Source organism: Bos grunniens, chromosome 17, assembly GCF_055505025.1.
Source record: "Bos grunniens cultivar Pamir isolate PY7600 chromosome 17, Bosgru_T2T1.0, whole genome shotgun sequence".
In the NCBI taxonomy this organism is placed as follows: Eukaryota; Metazoa; Chordata; class Mammalia; order Artiodactyla; family Bovidae; genus Bos; species Bos grunniens.
The window spans coordinates 53,401,348-53,419,963 of NC_141181.1; the positions used below are offsets into that span (position 1 = coordinate 53,401,348).

The 18,616-nt window shown below is 43.4% G+C and overlaps 1 protein-coding gene across 45 annotated transcripts in view; it reads left to right on the top strand.

Moving 5' to 3' along the window:
- Positions 1-18,616, top strand: part of CLIP1 (CAP-Gly domain containing linker protein 1) — a 145,425-nt gene that overhangs the window by 66,841 nt on the left and 59,968 nt on the right. For all 45 annotated transcript variants that reach the window (XM_086347482.1, XM_086347486.1, XM_086347497.1 and 42 more), the window contains 4 exons: positions 10,634-10,758; positions 11,984-12,206; positions 15,911-16,108; positions 16,961-17,064. In XM_086347482.1, coding sequence (XP_086203608.1) covers positions 10,634-10,758; positions 11,984-12,206; positions 15,911-16,108; positions 16,961-17,064 — 650 coding nt within the window. The remainder of the gene's footprint in view (positions 1-10,633; positions 10,759-11,983; positions 12,207-15,910; positions 16,109-16,960; positions 17,065-18,616) is intronic.

The following is an 18,616-nucleotide window of genomic DNA, read 5'->3' on the forward strand; positions in this document are numbered from 1 at the left end:
AAGGTCTATATGCTGTACATTCACGAATCCCCGAATTTGACATGAAGATTGGTTTATTCTTCTTTTGTTTGTTTTACCTAAGAGGCAGTATAGCAGTGCTAAAAACATAAGGTGAGTCTAACTGCCGTTATGGCCTGAGCAAGTTATTTAACTGCTTAGTTTTCTTGTCTGTGAAAACAAGGTGGAGTAATAGTGCTCACCTCTAGCATTGTTGTGAGGGTTAAAGTAGATGTTGTCGGTGTTCTTCAGTTGCTAAATCATGTCTGATTCTTGGTGACCCCGTGGACTGCAGCATGCCAGGCCTCCCAGTCCCGGATTATTTCCCAGTGTTTGCCCAAGTTCATGTCCATTGAGTCAGAGATGCTGTCCAAACATCTCATCACTAGATGATGCATATATCATTCTTAGCAGTCAACACTCAATAAATGGTAGCTCTTTTTCTCACTGAAAATTTAAAGCTTTACTCTTTTACTTTTTCAACACTTTTGTTAAGTTCAAGGCATAACGTTTGTCTGAAGTCTTTGACCCTGTGCTCTTTCAATATCCTTTATATCTGTACAACTGCTTTAAAAAAAAAAAAAAGGAAAAGAAATATGGCTGTTAGTCTTTGGAGTATCCCATGCATTTCATTTAATGTTTTAGCAGTGGATCCTTTATTTTTTTTTTTTTTAATTAAAAATTTTCATTTTTGGCTGGGCTGCACAACCTGTGGGATCTTAGTTCCCTGACCAGGGATTGAACCTGGACCCTCAGCAGGTGAGGAGTCGTAACCACTGGACCACCAGGGAACTCTGTATCAGCAGTGAATGGAGTAGTACCACAGAACTGACGAGAAAATAGGCTTTAAGAAGTATAGTCACTTGCCCAAGTTTGTACAACCTTAAGAGTGATGTTTCTGCAATTCAAGTTTAGGTGTTTTTACTGTAGAACCTGTTATATAGAGTTGATGACCGGTAGCGTAATTCTGAAGTAGGCAGTTTTTGTGATTATATTGTCCTACAGACAAGGACATACAGTGTGTTGAAGGCAGGTTTTAGATTTAGAATTCAGGACTTCTGCTTTCCGGTCCTGTAGCATCCATGAGTAGCAGCCTGTGAATTCACGAGTCCCCTCATACTTGTGGCGGCCCTTTATACCTGTTACCTTCAAGGAGTTCCTTCTGGATCTGTTAGTTTCAAGGTTAGTGGTTCCTTCTTCCAGTTATGAAAGTCATGAGTTTTAGCAGTTGATGTTTCAGAATTTAGAGCATCATTTCAGCACATCAGTGCTTACCAAGGCTCAATCTGTAACTTGTTTGTCTGGCATGTACTCACTTCTTGGGGGCCTCCCTGATGGCTCAGATGGTGAAGAATCTGCCTGTGAAACAGGAGGCCCAGATTCGATCCCTGGGTCTGTAAGATCCCCTGGAGGAGGGCATGATAACCCATTCCAGTATGCTTGCCTGGAGAATCCTATGGACAGAGGAGCCTGGATGGGGTCACAAACAATCAGACACAACTGAGTGACTAATACAATTACAGTTCACTTCTATACCAACTTTGAATCTGTCCCAGCTGCAGTTTTGTTGCACTGGAGGTTTTTTGATGCTTTTGTGTTTAGTTGATCAGTGTGTCCAACTCTCTGCGACCCCATGAACTGTAGCTCACCAGGCTGCTCTGTCCATGAAACTTTTCCAGGCAAGAATATTGGAGTGGGTTGCGGTTTCCTTCTCCTGGGGATCTTCCCAACTCAGGGATCAAACCCAGGTCTCCTGCATTGCAGGCGAACTCTTTACCATCTGAGCCACCGGGGAAGCCCTGGGTTCTCCCTCTGCTGTTAGCAAAAGAGGATTTGGCTCCGAGTTTCCCAAATTCCCCTGCTCAAAAGAGTGGAGCGCCACGATCTGTATGTTTTTAATTTTAGTTATGTGCTGAGCCCATGGGCAAATGAGAGTTGGGGCAGTTGGTCAAGGAGTCTGTCTCAGAAATAGTCATGAGTAAGATGAGTCTGCTCCCAAGACCAGAGTCTTTGCTAAACTTTTTTGATCTTAGTGCTCTAAAGATGTAAAGTGACTCTTACAATTAAATATTCTGTACTTTTATCAGTCTCAGATTCTTCTTCTTTTTTTTTTTTTCCGGTTCCTATTAAATGTTTAAACAGTTACAAATAGATTTTATTTTTTTTTAAAAAAGCATTTATTCATTTAGCTGCACCAACACACCAAGTCTTAATTGTGGCATGTGGCATCTCGTTCCCTGGCCAGGGATCAAACCTGGGCCCCCTGGATTGGGAGTGTGGAGTCCTAGTCACTGGACCATCAGGGAAGTCCCTGTCTTTTGTTTTAAAAAGTAAATAAATAAATGCTGTGGGACACCCAGATGGTGTTTCAGTTTTCTGCATTGTCAGCCCCTCGGGGAGTCCCTCCCATTCTCGCTGCTCTAACATGTATCCATCACCTCCATCTTAATTTTAAGCTAATCCTTCCTTTTATTTAACTTGTATCTGTTTTGTTCCTTAAGCAGCTGTATGAAGGTGTAATTTATGCATCCAAACATTCCATAATTTTTAATAAATGTACACAGTTATGCAGTCACTATAATCCAGTTTTAGAATATTTGCATCCCCTGGAAAGTTCCTCCTGCCAGTCTGCAAGTCATTCTCCACCAGCACCTCCAGCCCCAGGCACAATCAATGATCCATTTTCTGTCTCTGCACATTGGCCTTTCACAGATATTTCCTATTTTTGGTGTTCAGTCAGTCAATTGTGTCCAACTCTTCGCGACCCCCACAGACTGCAGCATGCCAGGCTTCCCTGTCCTTCACCATCTCCTGGAGCATGCTCAAACTCAGTGTCCATTGAGTCGGTGATGCCATCCAACCATCTCATCCCCTGTCATCCCCTTTTCCTTCTGCCTTCTATCTTTCCCAGCATTAGGGTCTTTTCTAATGAGTCGGCTCTTGGCATCAGGTGACCAAAGTATTGGAGCTTCAGCATCAGTCCTTCTAATGAATATTCAGGATTGATTTCTTTTAGGATTGACTGGTTTGATCTCCTTGCAGTCCAAGGGACTCTCAAGTGTCTTCTTCAACACCACAGTTCAGAAGCATCAATTCTCTGGCACTATACAGTCCATGGAATTCTCCAGGCCAAAAATACTGAAGTGGGTAGCTGTTCCCTTCTCCATGGGATCTTCCGAACCCAGGGTTCGAACCCAGGTCTCCCACATTGCAGGCGGATTCTTTACCAGCTAAGCCACCAGAAAAGCCCAAGAATACTGGAGTGGGTAACCTATCCCTTCTCCAATGGATCTTCCCATCCAACCAGGGTCTCTTGGATTGTAGGTGGATTCTTTACCAGCTGAGCTACCAGAGAAGCCTATATTTCCTATAAACGCCCCCAAATCTTCCATAGTTTTGTAATGTCTGGTTCCTTTTACTCAGCAGAGTGTTTGCGGTTCATCATGTAGTTCATTGCTTTTTATGACTGATGATACTCCATTTTAGGGTTATACCACGTCTTATTTATCTCCTCACCTAGTTATTTAGTTTTAATTAATTAAAAAATTTTATTGGAGTATAATTGCTTTCCAGTGTAATGTTAGCTCCTGCTGTACAACAGCGTGACTCAGCCATGTGTATACATACATCCCCTCCCTCTTGAGCCTCCCTCCCGTCCCCTGTCCCTCCCCTCTAGGTCATCACATCACCCAGCTGAGCTCCCTGTGCTCTACAGCAGCTTCCCACTGCTGCTGCTAAGTCACTTCAGTCGTGTCCGACTCTGCAACCCCGTAGGCGGCAGCCCACCAGGCTCCCCCGTCCCTGGGATTCTCCAGGCAAGAACACTGGAGTGGGCTGCCGTTTCCTGAGCTGTCTCTCTCACGCGTGTTAGTGTGTACGTGTCGGTCCTAATCTCCCAGTTCACCCTTGCCTCCCCTAACCCCTTTGTGTCCACAAGTCTTTTTTCTGTGTTTGTGAATCTATTTCTGCCCTGCAAATAGATTTGTCTATACCCTTAAACGCATTCTTGCTTATGGTTTAAAATGTCACGTTTTTGGTGCTTATAATCTTATATTGTAAAGCAGTTTTATGCTCACTCTCCGTGGTAACAAGTTAATCTTCTTCCCCTGAACTTTTTTTTTTTCCTGTTTCTTGATATTTTTGGGGTCCTGAATCCTGAAGGAGTTAATATGTTTTTCAGAAGGAAAGATTAATTTCTAGAGATAGAAGTGCAAGTCAAGCATAACTTCTAAGTGGCGTCTTCCTCATTATGTCATTTTTGTTTACCTGTTTGTTCTAGGGAGAATTAAAGTATAAGAGAATGTCCGTCATCTGCTCTTTTAGTTTTTTAAGAGAACTTACTTACCATCAAATTTTGTAGATAGGGAGACTCAAAATGATGAAAAGGGAATAGTGAAAGAAAGGTTCTGTTTATTTGGTCTAGAGAAAAGATGGCTCAACAGCTGTGTTTACCACCCTGCAGTTCATCCAGTGATTACACCGAGTGTCTGCTGTGTGTGTGCCAGGCAGCGTTCTAGGTGCTGGAGACTTGGCAGTGACCAAAACCAGCCCAGTGTTCCCTAATGGATGTCCCACTGCATTAAAATAAACATCTCCGTTCCTTCCAGGGACCCGCAGAGTCTGATGCTGTGGACCCTGCCCACACTTCCAAGCTCGGCTCTCTCTGCTTGGCTCCTTTTTCACTGCACTCCAGCTACACTGGCCTCCTTGCAGTCACTTCAGCACCCAGATTCATTCTCTCCTTAGGATTTGCCCTTTCTTCTGCTTGGAATGTTCTGCCCCCAGGTCTTTGCATGACCGGTGTCTCAAAGTCCTTGAGCCTTGACTCAGATGTCACTTCCTTAAGGAGCCTTTCCCTGTCACCCCAACTAAAGACCCTTCACAGCACTATCACCTCACCTGGCTGTGTGCTTTTTACAGCCCTCTATGTACTGAAAATGACATCATTTAATTTATTTGTTCATTGTCTAGTTCCCCAGACCAGGATTTAGGCTTCGTGAAAGTCTGGAAACTCTCTGTCTCATTCACTGCTTTCTGCCCAGCACTTAGAACAATGCCTGGCACGCAGTAGGTACTCATAAAATGTTGTCAAAAGAATCAGAGGGTTGGGACTTCCCTGGCAGTCCAGTGCTTAGGACTCCATACTCCCACTGCTAGGGGGCATGGGTTTGATCCCTGGGTTTGATCCTTAGATCCGGGGAACTAAGATCCCATATGTGGCCAAAAAATAGAAAAGAAAAAAAGAGTGTTTTAAATACTGTTGTCACATGATACCCTTAAAGGGCAGGAGTAACACTGAAGTATGATGGGAGATGCAGTTAGGACCCTCGGATGAACACTGGGCCAGGCGGACCTTACCTTTCTGGCAGGGGTTTGTCACAGTAGAGCTGCCCAGAGCTGGACTGTTCTCTAGCTGAGGTGGCGTAAACTACTGACAGGTCGTCTCACAGGTGATTAAGTGTGAAGTCAGGGCTAAATTTGTATTGGTAAATACCGGTTAGCCATGTTTACCTTTTTAAATTAAGCTGCTTAACTTAACCACGTGGCAGCTAAGCAGCCACCTCACAGAATTCTGTTGCTCAGAGAGCCCTGTGGAACAGTCCTTCGTGGCCACTCATTGGACATTTTATAGCTTTATAAACTGAGGCACAGTGAGGTTAAATGGCTTGTTTGGGACATGATGATGAATAGATGGGAGGGTTGAGAGAGGATTAAAGGTTTCCCATTTCCTGTTATTGGACCCATTCATTAGCCCTGCAGAATTTATCAGAGTTCTTATTTTTCCTAAGAGTTTACAAGGAGGTTGTCTATCTCTGGTCCCACAGCATTTTTTAGAAACTTCAAGTGCTTATCGCTTTTTGCTGGAATTGTTTGGATTTCTCTCTATCAGGGTCAACACTTCTTTTGGTTTATTTTGTATCCAAGGGCCCAAGCATGCAAGAAATACATGTTGAATGAATGAATGAGAATTTAAAAATCTGACATTTGCTAAAGCATGAGCACAGGTAGCTTTTCCTTTAGCCAAGTTTCTAGTTTGAGTTAAGAGGTATAGTTTGAACTAATTAGAGGTCTCCAGTGGTGACCTCTAATTTTGACTTAGGTTGACCACAGTGTTAGGAGTCATATATGTGTGTACATGCAATATATATGACTCTTAACATGTGTCTGTGTGTGTGTGAATATATATATATATGACTCCTGACACACACACACATATATATATATATATTCCAAAAATAAAGAGAATGAATGGTAATTATTTGTGTTTGCCCATTTTTTCGTTTCAATGTTCTAAAAAAAAAATTTTTTTAATAATCTTGTTATCTACCCCTGAAACATAGATTTGAAAATTGTGGCTTATACTTAATGTAAATGCACATACTATAATACTCTGAGTTCTCTTCAATACATAAGAAATAAAACTTAGCTTTAGAAAATCATATTTAGATGCTTAGAAAAGACATTGTAAAATGATTAAGTAGAAAAGTAAGTGATTTAGGACTTCATGTGACTTTCTGTCTCTGTTGAGGATATTTTGAATAATCACTGAGGATCTTTTATAGGGGAAAGGAAAGCATTTCATCTGTTATATGAGTCAAGAATTCCAGATTAGGGGAGAGGGAAAAGGATATGAAAACTGTTCATTCTAGGAGAAGGCAATGGCACCCCACGCCAGTACTCTTGCCTGGAAAATCCCATGGACGTAGGAGCCTGGTAGGCTGCAGTCCATGGGGTCGCTAGGAGTCGGACACGACTGAGCGACTTGACTTTCACTTTTCACTTTCCTGCATTGGAGAAGGAAATGACAACCCACTCCAGTATTCTTGCCTGGAGAATCCCAGGGACGGAGGAGCCTAGTGGGCTGCATTCTATGGGGTCGCACAGAGTCAGACACGACTGAAGCGACTTAGCAGCAGCAGCAGCAGGAACCAGTAATCATCCATTTGAAACAAACTTTGTGGCATTCAGGGTAGGCATATAGTCTGTTACCTGCATTTAGAGGAAACATTGCTGATCTATTGTTTGTGGTAATTTGCTATAAAGCTTCTGAACTGAGTGAAGCCATGGTTTGTCTGGAGAGTTTGCTGGTTTGTTTAACAAGCCCACAGCCTGTCCGACGCCTCTTGGAAAAACAGTGGTCATGATAGTAACTTAGACTCACCCCCAAAGAATCCAGCAGATTATCTGGAGAGATTGCCTCATCTTTGACTAATGTGCTATGTTCTGCTCATGTGATGTTGGTTAGTCTGCTGCTTAGGAAGGTGTGGAATCAGAGGACGGATGAAACAGAGGCCAGTTCTATGCAGGTTGCTATTCATACGTTCCATGGTTACCAAGAAGTGTGTTAAAAAGTCCGATTTGCCAGATCTGGAACTAGTACTCTCTTAGGCATGGACACGCTTGCTGCTAATATATGTCAGACATTGCACGAAGCAATTTTATGTGGGTTATTTTATTTAATCCTGACAACAGCCCTATAATTATTCCATTTTACATATGAGGAAACTTAAGATTTAGAAATTAAGCGACTTGTCTCATCCATAGACAGAAAGTGAAAGTGAAGTCGCTCAGTCATGTCTGACTCTTTGCTACCCTGTGGGCCGTAGCCCATCAAGCTCCTCCGTCCATGGGATTCTCCAGGCAAGAATACTGGAGTGGGTTGCTGTTTCCTTCTGCAGGGGATCTTCCCGACCCAGGGATTGAACCCAGGTCTCCCGCATTGCAGGCAGACGCTTTAACCTCTGAGCCACCAGGGAAGCCCTACGGAGCCGGCATGTGAATCTGTCCAACTCGGAGCCCATGCTTACTTAACCTGTGTTAGCATAGCTCATCCTCTGCTCGCTTCTGAGCCATCAAATTCAACCTCAAGCCACTGCATACCTTTTTCCTTTCATTGGTTTACGCGGGGAAGTGGCCTTTGCTGTAAGTTCCCTACGGAGAAGTCTGCTTTCATCTCCTCAGCAGGCGTTTGCCAGGTGCTCCTCCACTCTGCTGCGCGCCATGGGTGGCAGCGCAGGACACAGCGGCTCCTGCGAGGAGTCTTCTCCAGCCTCCAATTCTGTCTTTCCTCGGGGCGCCTGTCGCGACCCCAGGGCGTTTCTGAGCGGCCACCTGCACGCTGTCACCCTCACACTCCCTGCCTGCCTTCGTACCTTCAACCATAACTGCTTTGGGTCCTCAAATCAGACTCACAAAGAATTTCGTTTTCAGAGAAAAAGTATACACAGTAGCTTTGAGGCTTTAATATTTTCTATCCTCAACAAAGGTTAAATAGAGCTGGAAAAAAAACACGTGTCATCCCAAACCCTCAGGAAGCTGTGTTTGGAGAAAAACTGGAAACAAATAACTTCGGTATTAAAAAGCAAATTAGGGAGTTCTCTGGTGGTCCAGTGGTTAGGACACTGCACTTTCACTGCCAAGGGTTTGATCCTCCTGGTCGGGGAACTGAGATCCCACAAGTCATGGAGTACAGCCAAAGAAAATTAATTTTTTTAAAAAAAAAGCAAATTAGTATTGATCTTAAGACATTAGGAAGGGGAGAGTAATAAACCCCAAGGAAGTAACAAAAAGGAAGTAGTGAGATAAAGAATGAATTAAATAAACTAGAGAACATTAAAAACAAAAAGGAAAAACTGAAAAGCCAGTTCCTTGTGAAGGTTGATTAAATAAGTTATCTTCCCAAGGTAATCTACATTTAACACAGTCCCACTGGACTCTTTTTTAATTAACTAAAATGACTTTTAAATTTATTGAATAAATAAACCTACATAACCTAAATGTCTCCCAGTAAGGGCTGATTTAATAAACTGGAGTGAATCCATGCAGTGGAACAACATGCGAATGTAAACACAAGCAGGACGTTCTGTGTCTTTATGTGGAATAAAGCAAGGTGCGGGACAGCACGTGTAGTGCACTGGCCTTAGTGTAAAAATGAAAGGGAGGAGTGAAAATGCGATTTAACATTTGCCTTTAGATCATGAAGAAATGCTGGCATGAAAGAAATACTGTACATCAATAGCAGAGGTTACCTGTGGTGGGGAGAGGGGGCAGGTAGGGACAGAAGTCTAGGAAGAGAGGCTCTTCTCTAGATACATGCTTTTTAAAAAATTATTTTTGGCTGCGCCCTGAACATGTGGGACCGTATTTCCCTGACCAGGGATTGAACCTGCGCCCCCTGCATTGGAAGGCAGTCTTAACCACTGGAGCTCCAGGGAAGTCCTGATGTATACTTAACATTTGAAAGCTTTTCAACTGTGACAATGCATCGTCTATTCAAGAATTAATTTATTATAAAGAGTTACTTTTTTAATCAATAAGAAAAAAGGGAACATCCCAAACAAAAACTGAGTGAAGTCCGTATTGTGATACATCTGTATTATGGATACTAAACAGCTACCATAATATGGCAGGGAAAGTGAAATGTCAAAATGTCAACAGCAACTGTCCCTGGCTGTTGAGAATACACAAATAACATGTATTTTCTGTTTGTGATGTTCTCAGTGGCCTACAGTGACTTACCACCTTTATAATTGGGGAATTTTTTTTTTTTTAATTGAGAAAAAGGTGCCCAGGTTCCATCCCTAGTTGGGGAATTAAGATCCTGCAAGCCACGAGGCTCAGCCAAAAAATTTAAGAAGAAAAAAAGAAGCTTAATTAAAAGTAAGAAAGATCAATATTCTGAAGAAGAGTAGTAAGGAAAACCAGCACTAGCAAATACGATACAGGTTGCAAAGTAGCAGTAATTACAATGTAATGGTAGTAGCACAGATACTGAATTTCTGAAACTGTAAAAAGACTCAGATCTGTTCTCTTTCTGTGCACATGAGAGAGAATATGATAAAAATGAGTACCTGAAACAAAAATAGTGGCAAAGGAAGGATTAGTAAATGGTGATGGGATAATTTTGGAAATAATGTTTGCATGTTACATCGCCAGCAGCTGGGACAAAGAGACATTTAAAAAGATTCAAAGCTTTGACCAGTTCATGTGAAATAAAATGTGAAGAACTGTCGTTTTAATAGTTGTGAAGCAATGAAGAGCCTCACTGTAGAAAATATCAATATTTTAAATATTTTGAAGAATTAATATTTCATATATGTGGATGTATGAATATTTGTCCTTAATATGTATATGTTATTGCTTTACATGGGTAATGATGTAAAGGAAGTTTGAGAAAATGAACACAGCCATTGTTACAGTGGATTATACACAAATTTTGTTTTTCTTTTAGTAATGTAGGGGTTGTATTTTTTTTAGCTGATATTTATTTTGAAGCAGGAAACTCCCTCTGGAGTAACAGTAATTATTACTATTGGCATGAAGTAATAGTAATAATAGTAATTATTCCCTTTTTCTAAAGAATTCATTATTGGACTGTACCGGGTATCAGCCATCTATGGGGTTACACAGAGTCGGACACTTAGCAGCAGCAGCAGGTATCGGATCACTCTAGCAACAGAACCCAGGTGACCTTTGCTGACCTTTGAAGAGAAGTCTTTAAACAGTTGGAGAGGGGGTTAAGAGAAGAGCTGCCTACAGAAATGATGGAACAAAGTATTAATGATTGGCTCTAACTGCAAAGGATTAAGCTGTGGAATTTTGTTCACCTCTTCCTTTTACTATTCTCTGCTTCCAGGTTGGTGGCACGAAGGCCGGTGTAGTCCGGTTTCTTGGGGAGACAGACTTCGCCAAGGGGGAGTGGTGTGGCGTGGAGTTGGATGAGCCTCTTGGGAAGAACGACGGGGCTGTTGCTGGAACAAGGTGCGTCTGCTGTTGGAATTTCGTCTCCCTCCTGCATGTAAAGATGCTCAAGCCAGCCCCACCCAGTGTGTGTAATAAAATGGACATGAGCATTTTGAAGAGCTGCACTTGTATTTCCCAAGACTCATCTACTGATTTTCCCTTCCACTAGGATTAGTTGTTCTCTCTTAGATGGTTTCTCTGTCTTTTTTTTTTTTTTCCCTTGTTCTATTTTAAAAAAATTTTGTGTGTGTGTGTCAGCTTTTTAAGAAAATTACTTATTTTTTAAAATTTTGGCTGCACCCTGCAGCACATGGGATCTGTGGCATGTGGGATCTTAATTCCTTGACCAGGGATCAAATCCGCACTCCCTCTATTGGAAGGCGGAGTCTTAACCGTTGGACCACTGGGGAAGTCCCCTGACTCTCTTTTAGTGATATGTGCAGTGCATCTGAGTAGATTCTGAGCAAGCATTGGGTTTATGTATCTATTTATTTTTAAGATTTTATTTTTGTTTTAGAGCAGTTTTCAGTTCACAGAAGAATTGAGAGGAAGATGCAGATAGCCCTTCTCGACCTCCTGCCCCACCTCGTGCACAGGCCTCCCCCCATTGTCAGTATCCAGAGGGATGTATTTATTACAGCTGATGATTATAAGTATATAGGTGCTATGCACCAAATACAGTAATAATGCCTTGAGATTTTCAAAAATCTCTTAGTGCTGCGATGATTATGAAGCTATAGCGTTCATATTCTTGATATTAAGATGTTAAAATTTGCTAGAGTCGTAACATCTCCAAGTGTCAGTCTGATAACTGACTAACCACCTGATACTTCTCCACCTTTACTTGAGTGACTTTGCCAACTAGGTGCTTGTTTGATTTCTTTTTCCCTTTGTTTAGCAAGGTTTTATTAGGTGGGATCACTGGGTTGCTGAACTCTTCTGCTGTGTGTTTATCAGATAGTAGAAATGACTTCCTTTTTACATAGAATCTTAGCAACAGACAAGTGATTCCGTCTCTGCGTATCACATTGTTGTTTCCTCGTGTGTCTTTGAAGACATTACTGAAGTTATTTATCAGCCTGCACACCCAGTGAACGCTGCAGGCTGGGTGTACCACCTCAGCCAGTTGGTAGAATTCACAGCAAGCCAGTCACAAGAGTCAGGAGAGCCTTTTGGTTATAAGTTTTTCTTTCTTGTCATTAAGCCGCTTTTTGTTACTGTCCTTAATTGTTGTCCCCTCAAGGTATTTTCAGTGTCAACCCAAATATGGCCTGTTTGCTCCGGTCCACAAAGTCACCAAGATTGGCTTCCCCTCCACCACGCCAGCCAAAGCCAAGGCGGCTGCGGTGAGGCGAGTGATGGCGACCACGCCCGCCAGCATGAAGCGCAGCCCGTCCGCCTCCTCTCTCAGCTCCATGAGCTCCGTGGCCTCCTCTGTGAGCAGCAAGCCCAGCCGGACAGGACTGGTGAGCCTCCCCGTCTGTGTGTCTCTGCATTCCAGGCACATCAGATGCTCCCCACCCCCATCAGCACGCCTGCTTTGCTTTAGGAAAGGTTACACCTCCCCTTGTCCTTGTATGAATTGTTCCTTCACTGTGGCTTGTGAACGTCCTTACACATTTTGCAACAAAAGAGAACCCAAACCTCTAGCACCACTACAAGTTTGAAATAAAGAATTTTTAACAGCTCCTTTCAGACTTCTAAGACTGGGAGATACCACAGTGTTTGGTGAATCCATAGTAACGACTCCCTAGTCTAACATATGGGATGGTTGATCATTCTGATATTATTTTTGCATCAGGAAGACAGGAAAATTGGAGGGATCCCTTTCCCCAAGGACCTGGGTCTCTTTCTCTTTGCTGTCAGACTAGGAGCTAAAAGTATTTTGAGAAAAGGCATGTTCTTAGAATTTTCATGTTGTGTTCATGCAGTCTCACCCACTGAAAGCAGTTCAATGGGTGTGGAGTGTTCCTGCCTCAGGCCCAAGGATGCAGAGAAGAACTTAGACAACTGGAAAAGATGCCTGAAAGGCCCTGTGTTGCCTCCTTTCTCCATCTCCCCTTCCCACTCTCTCTCCCTTTCTCCCCTTTTCCTGCTTTGATCAGTGAGATAAAATCATCAGAATCAAAATAGGCAGCATCTTGTTCTGTTTGTTAACGTCATGCTTTCTTAGGGCCAAAGCAATGACTTTTTGGCTTTGCTTCCCCACCTCCACCCCCTGCCCTTTAGTTTATTCGCTTGAAGTGAGGTAGGTACTGTTCAAATTTGACATGACTGTGTGAGATTACACTCCAGACTGGATTCTGGGTCTCTGGTTCATGACAATGAACTGCAGACAGGAATTAGAATGTGAAGTGGCGCGATTGGGGAGTAAGGCTATTGGCCCCTGATCTCGCTTGGCTTTCTTTCCGTTGACACTGAGCAGGGATGGGACCTTTGGGGGCATCTTTCTTTATAGCAGGGCCACCCTCCTCTTCAGCCATTGGACTTCTTCCCCTTACGGTCAGGTGATACAGGTACCTGCTTGGACTATGTCATTCTGCATATAAAAGCCTGCATCTTGAACATGAAAATTACAAGTGAACTTGATAAGAAAAGCTTGACAAGAACTCTTAGAAAGTCTGAGCGAAATGAAGGTGAAGAAAACCCTCTCTTTGGATGAAGCCTTGTTGAGAGTTAGTCAGCCAGCTGTAATGTGGACATCGAGTTTATGTTTCAGGACATGAGTTTACATTTTCAGGACTAATCCAGGAGCAATTCTGTGGACATGTCTACTCTAGAATCGAAATTCTTTCTTGAGTGTGTTTTTTTTTTTTAATGAGACATTTTTATTATGTTATAATTGTGTCCATTTCTTTGGAGATTCCCCAAGCCCTTTCTGTCCCCCCAACCTCTCCTCTTAATTTTTAGACCAGTTCTGATTCCTCTTTGAAGAAAACTAGCAAAAGAGAAATGAGTCTCATTGCCTTGCCTTTTAAAGCAGCTTATTTTTATATCTTTTTATATTGAGTGGTTATAGTTTCTAAACCAGAAATCACCATAAATGAATATGTGGAAAACATAGAATAATCAAATGCATGATTTCCTAAAAATACAGCTCAGCAATATGATCCATTGTACATATGTAAAAAAAGCTGAAAGATTCTTGAATGCAAAATGATCTTCTGACAGTATTTATCACGGTTCCACAGAACCTTTAGAGTCTCTGTTATTTTTTCACAGTGCCTGTAGGCCAAAAAAATAGCTAACAGTTATGTTTATTAAGTATTTCAGTCCAAAAAACTTAATATTTATGTCCTCACGGTTTAGTAACTGTTCAAAAAAAAAAATGATACTCATTAGCGGAAAGCAAAAATAGTATTTGTAATTCATTCTTAAATAACCACAGTGAGTTACTATTAGGTTGCTCCTCATGGGCATTGCACATCCTATCAGACCTTGGACTTGTAGTGAACACTGCCACCCTCATTTTCTGTGCTGCATTGATTTGGGCTTTTTGTCCTGGCAGTGGCCAAAACCCAGCTTTGGAGAGATGTGACAAGGAATGTAGTGTCATTGTAAATACAATCCAAGGTTGAAGCTGAATTGCCTCCAAGCTAGTAGTTTGCATAATGTCCAACAGGTGTCACTGTTACCCTGCGAGTTATCTGCAGCACCCTGGGGTGTGTCTCCCTGCAGGGTTTGAGAAGCTCAGATTTCGCGTATTCAGGAAGAAATGTTGGCTAAGACTCCACGCTCCCAATGCAAGGGGCCTGGGGTTCTACCCCTGGTTGGGGAACTAGATCCCATATGCCACAACTGAGGGTTGAAATGCCACGCTAAAGATTCCACGTGCTGAAACAAATGAAGATCCTGCATGCCGCAATGTAGACCTGACACGGCCAAATAAATAATTCTTTTTTGTTAAAGGGAGGAAATATTAGTACGAGAAAGTATAACCACATAGTGAAACTGGAAAGTCAAGGTCAGGTGGTTAAAAGAGAGAACAGGAAATCCCCCTCCCCCTCATATGTTTAAGTAATTCAAGAAATTTCTCTCAGTAGAAACAGTGGCATTCTCCTCATGCCAATGATCGCTTGGTAAATGGCCTCGGACAAACGCTGGCCAAAGGTTTGCAGCTTCTTCTGGAGCCCCTCCCAGCCCCCCAGAGTCCAGCCTGCAAGATTGTTATTCAGCTTGTCCAAATGACCTCTGAACTCTTTAACAGAAGGTTCTGTTCTCTGTGTTTTCACATGACAGGCACCTTGAGGAGGTGTCTGCTGTGTGAAACAGCAGAGATGAGAGCAGAAACAGGTTTTCTCCACGCCTCCCCCTGCCGCTGTCTCTCCCTTAACTCCTGCTCTTCTCCCCTCTCCCCCTCTCATCCACTCTTTTTCTCTCTCCTTCTTCCCCCTACTTCTCTTTCTCCATGAACTTCTCCTTTCCCCCTTTTCTCCCCCCCACCCCCGTGCCCTTTTTCTTCCTTTCTCTTATGTGTGTACTTGCACACTCACCCATTCACACATGCTTTGAAAGCACAACATGAGTTTCCTTTTCATCTTATCCTTGTAAATCTTTCTGGGGACTGGCAATCAGGTCCTCACAGCTGGATCCCTGGGTGAAATCACCTATGCCTTTCATTCTAGAAGAAAGGTGAAGAAAATCTGACAAAGTTCCAAGTGTGTAAACTATGTAATCAGTTGAAGGAGGTCTGTGATTCCGTGGGTGACATCATGGTCACTTAATGGTGTGTAGAAGCTCAAGAAGTTGAAAAAAGTCTCATCCTGAAGTCTAAGGAACAGAAGATTGGCCACACTGTCTTCATGAGAAGATAACTATTCATGAAGTCCAGGTGGAAATGGAGTCTTGAGAAGCTTGTGACCTGGGTCCTGCGGGATTTTTCCACCCGGCCCCCTCAGCCCAGCTCAGGGCACCTTTGATTTTGAGCCACGAACACCTTCCTGGTTTTTCTGTGGCCTCTTTACATCGGTGGGTTCTTTGTGACATTGACAGGCTCGAGGCATGCGCCATCTTGTTTCCACGATGGAAAACCTTTCCTAAGCCTGGGCAAGCCTGCGAGCCAGGGCAGCGCTTTTACTCTGCGGAGGAGACGCCCGCCCTGCATGCACCACCCTCTCCCTACATCCCTCATAGCATCGCTGCCCTTCACGTCTTTAACTTTCCTTTGCAGTTGACCGAAACCTCCTCCCGTTACGCCAGGAAGATCTCCGGCACCACCGCCCTCCAGGAGGCCCTGAAGGAGAAGCAGCAGCACATTGAGCAGCTGCTGGCCGAACGGGATCTAGAGAGGGCGGAGGTGGCCAAGGCCACAAGCCACGTGGGGGAGATAGAGCAGGAGCTCGCCCTGGCCCGGGACGGACACGACCAGGTGAAGTCTGGCCCTGACCTTGTGGTGGAGATGGTGACGGGTTCTAGGCTGATCTTGTCGCGACGTCGGTGACGGTTTCTAAATTGAGGGAGGAGGCTGGGCAGCATACCTGGTGCTCGGAGCCGGGGAGCTGATCTCGAGTGTGCTGAAGTGAGCATAGATGTCTTTGCTGGGCTTGTTTGAAAGCTGTGCCCTGGGTCCCAGTTTGTATCATCATAAAGATGAAGTTCTGTTCTTCTTGAGTTTGCTGCGCTCTTTGGTCTTTACATCCAGGTCTCTTGGCCTGTCTGTTGTCAGATGAGCTTATATACCAGGACCTTAGCAGTGGTTACAACTCCTGTTTTGTAGATTATGCTTTGTATGAGTTTCAGCTTCAAAAAAGATGAGAGTGGAGACTTCCCTGGTGGCCCAGTGGTTAAGACCTTGCCTTCCAATGCTGGGGGTACAGGTTCTATCTTTTGTTGGGGAGCTGAGATCCTACTTGTGACCAAAAAAAAAAACAAAACACAACCAAAAAACACCAAAGTATAAAACCAATAACACTAGTATTTTAACAAATTCAATAAAGACTTTAAAAATGGTCCACCTTAAAAAATCTTTTAAAAAGAGATGAGAGTTGTTTTAACATTACCCCCTTTTGCTTTAATGGTGTGGTTTTTCATCATCCGGCTCCCAGAAGTGCTGCCAAGAATAACCTGTTATAAGAGATCATAGAAAGCACTTTAACGTGACAAGGTTTTTGACTAACGCCAACCCACAGTTGTACCACTTAGCTGTAGCTCTTTGGAGGCACGTCTGGGCCAGCATCTGGGTCAGGAGGAGGCCACTCACTGACACCCTTGCCTTTCCCAGCACGTCCTGGAATTGGAGGCCAAGATGGACCAGCTGCGAACGATGGTGGAAGCTGCCGACAGGGAGAAGGTGGAACTTCTCAACCAACTTGAAGAGGAGAAAAGGTGATCCCAAAACCTGCTCTCCTTTTTAAACCACCTTAGGGAGCGCTTTCCCATCCACAGCCTTGTTGGGGTCAAACCCTTGGAACCAGAGGACTGACTGTGTGTTCAGTGGAGATGGGATTCCCCATGCTGTGTGAGGAGGGTTTGCTTTGACTTGGCTTTCTTGAGAAGTTTGGAACCAGATAGATGTGCCCTGATGAACTGAGCAGCTGTGTATTGAGTACCAACTGTGCACCAGACATCCTCTAGGGGATGGCCCGAGCCAGTACATTCAACCCTGGGGCCCACCTCAGCCATTCCTCGAGAGGGGATTTTTTTTTTTTTTTTTCTGGACCCAGTTACCTGGTATTTATGAAACATTGTCCACGTATCTGATGAAATTATGTGTGTTGGGGAGCAGGGTAGTGACAGAGGGGTCTTGACCTCGAGAAACTCACTGCCTTTAGAGGAAAACACAACTCTCAGTTAGAGAACTATCCAGGGCAGGATGAAATCCAGTGCTCAACTGTGTGAGACAAAGAGAGCAAGCTTGCTTTTCATAGAAGGACTTTTGAGGCCATGAGCGAACAAGCTCTCTGGGAAAGGTGTCTGCGTGAAATCGATTGACTTGTCTCTGGGTTATGGGACATTTGTCCTCAGTTGCACTTAATGCCATCTGCTGTCATTTCTGATCACAGTGATGTAACTCAGGGGTCTCTAGGATGACCAAGTGCTCAGGAAGATCACAAGCGCTGGCTGTGGTGGGAGGTATGAGATGGGGGGGTCATACATTCAGTGCTTCACTGAAGAGATGACTAGCCACTGGGGAGGAAGTTCTCCTTGAATCTCATTCATAAAAACGGCTACAAGTGGACAGGACACACTGACAGACCCTTCCAGGCCCCTCTGAAGGCCAAGGCCCCTGTACCACTTGCTTGGGTTTTTATTTTTTATTTAAATTTTTAATTTTATTATTTATTTATTTATTTATTTATTTTTTGCTTGGGTTTTTAAACCAGCTCTTGCTGAGCTGACTTCTGGACAGTAGAAATGTTCCCTCAGCTCTTCAGTAAACTTGAGGGCATCAACCTCAAAATTCTACTGAGTAGAATTTTTTTATTCTAAACTTTGTTAGAAATGCTAGTGAATTTTATTTATTTATTTTTGCACGTAGCTTATGGACTTTGTCCTTCTTTTCACAATCCATAGGGTTGCAAAGAGTTGGACATGACTGAAGCGACTTAGCGTGATGATGGACTTTGTCCTCCTTTTCTTCCTTCTCGTATACCCAATTTTGTAAAGATTCATAGTGTGGGTGTTACCCAGGTCTTGTAAATCTTCCTAATATCATATTTCATTGACTTTGTGATGGCATTGATCAAAACCCACAGCCCTTATCAGAGATTTTTATGATATGGTTGGGGGGAAAAAGCTTGCATTTTTAGAAGCAAGAAATAGAATCCTTGATCGCCTCTCTCCCAAATTATTCCCAGCCTTTTTCTCCCAGCCTTGGAACAGGTATTCATGTTGTCCTGGGAATCTTTGCATAGGGAGCCTGCTGACCTCACCCTGG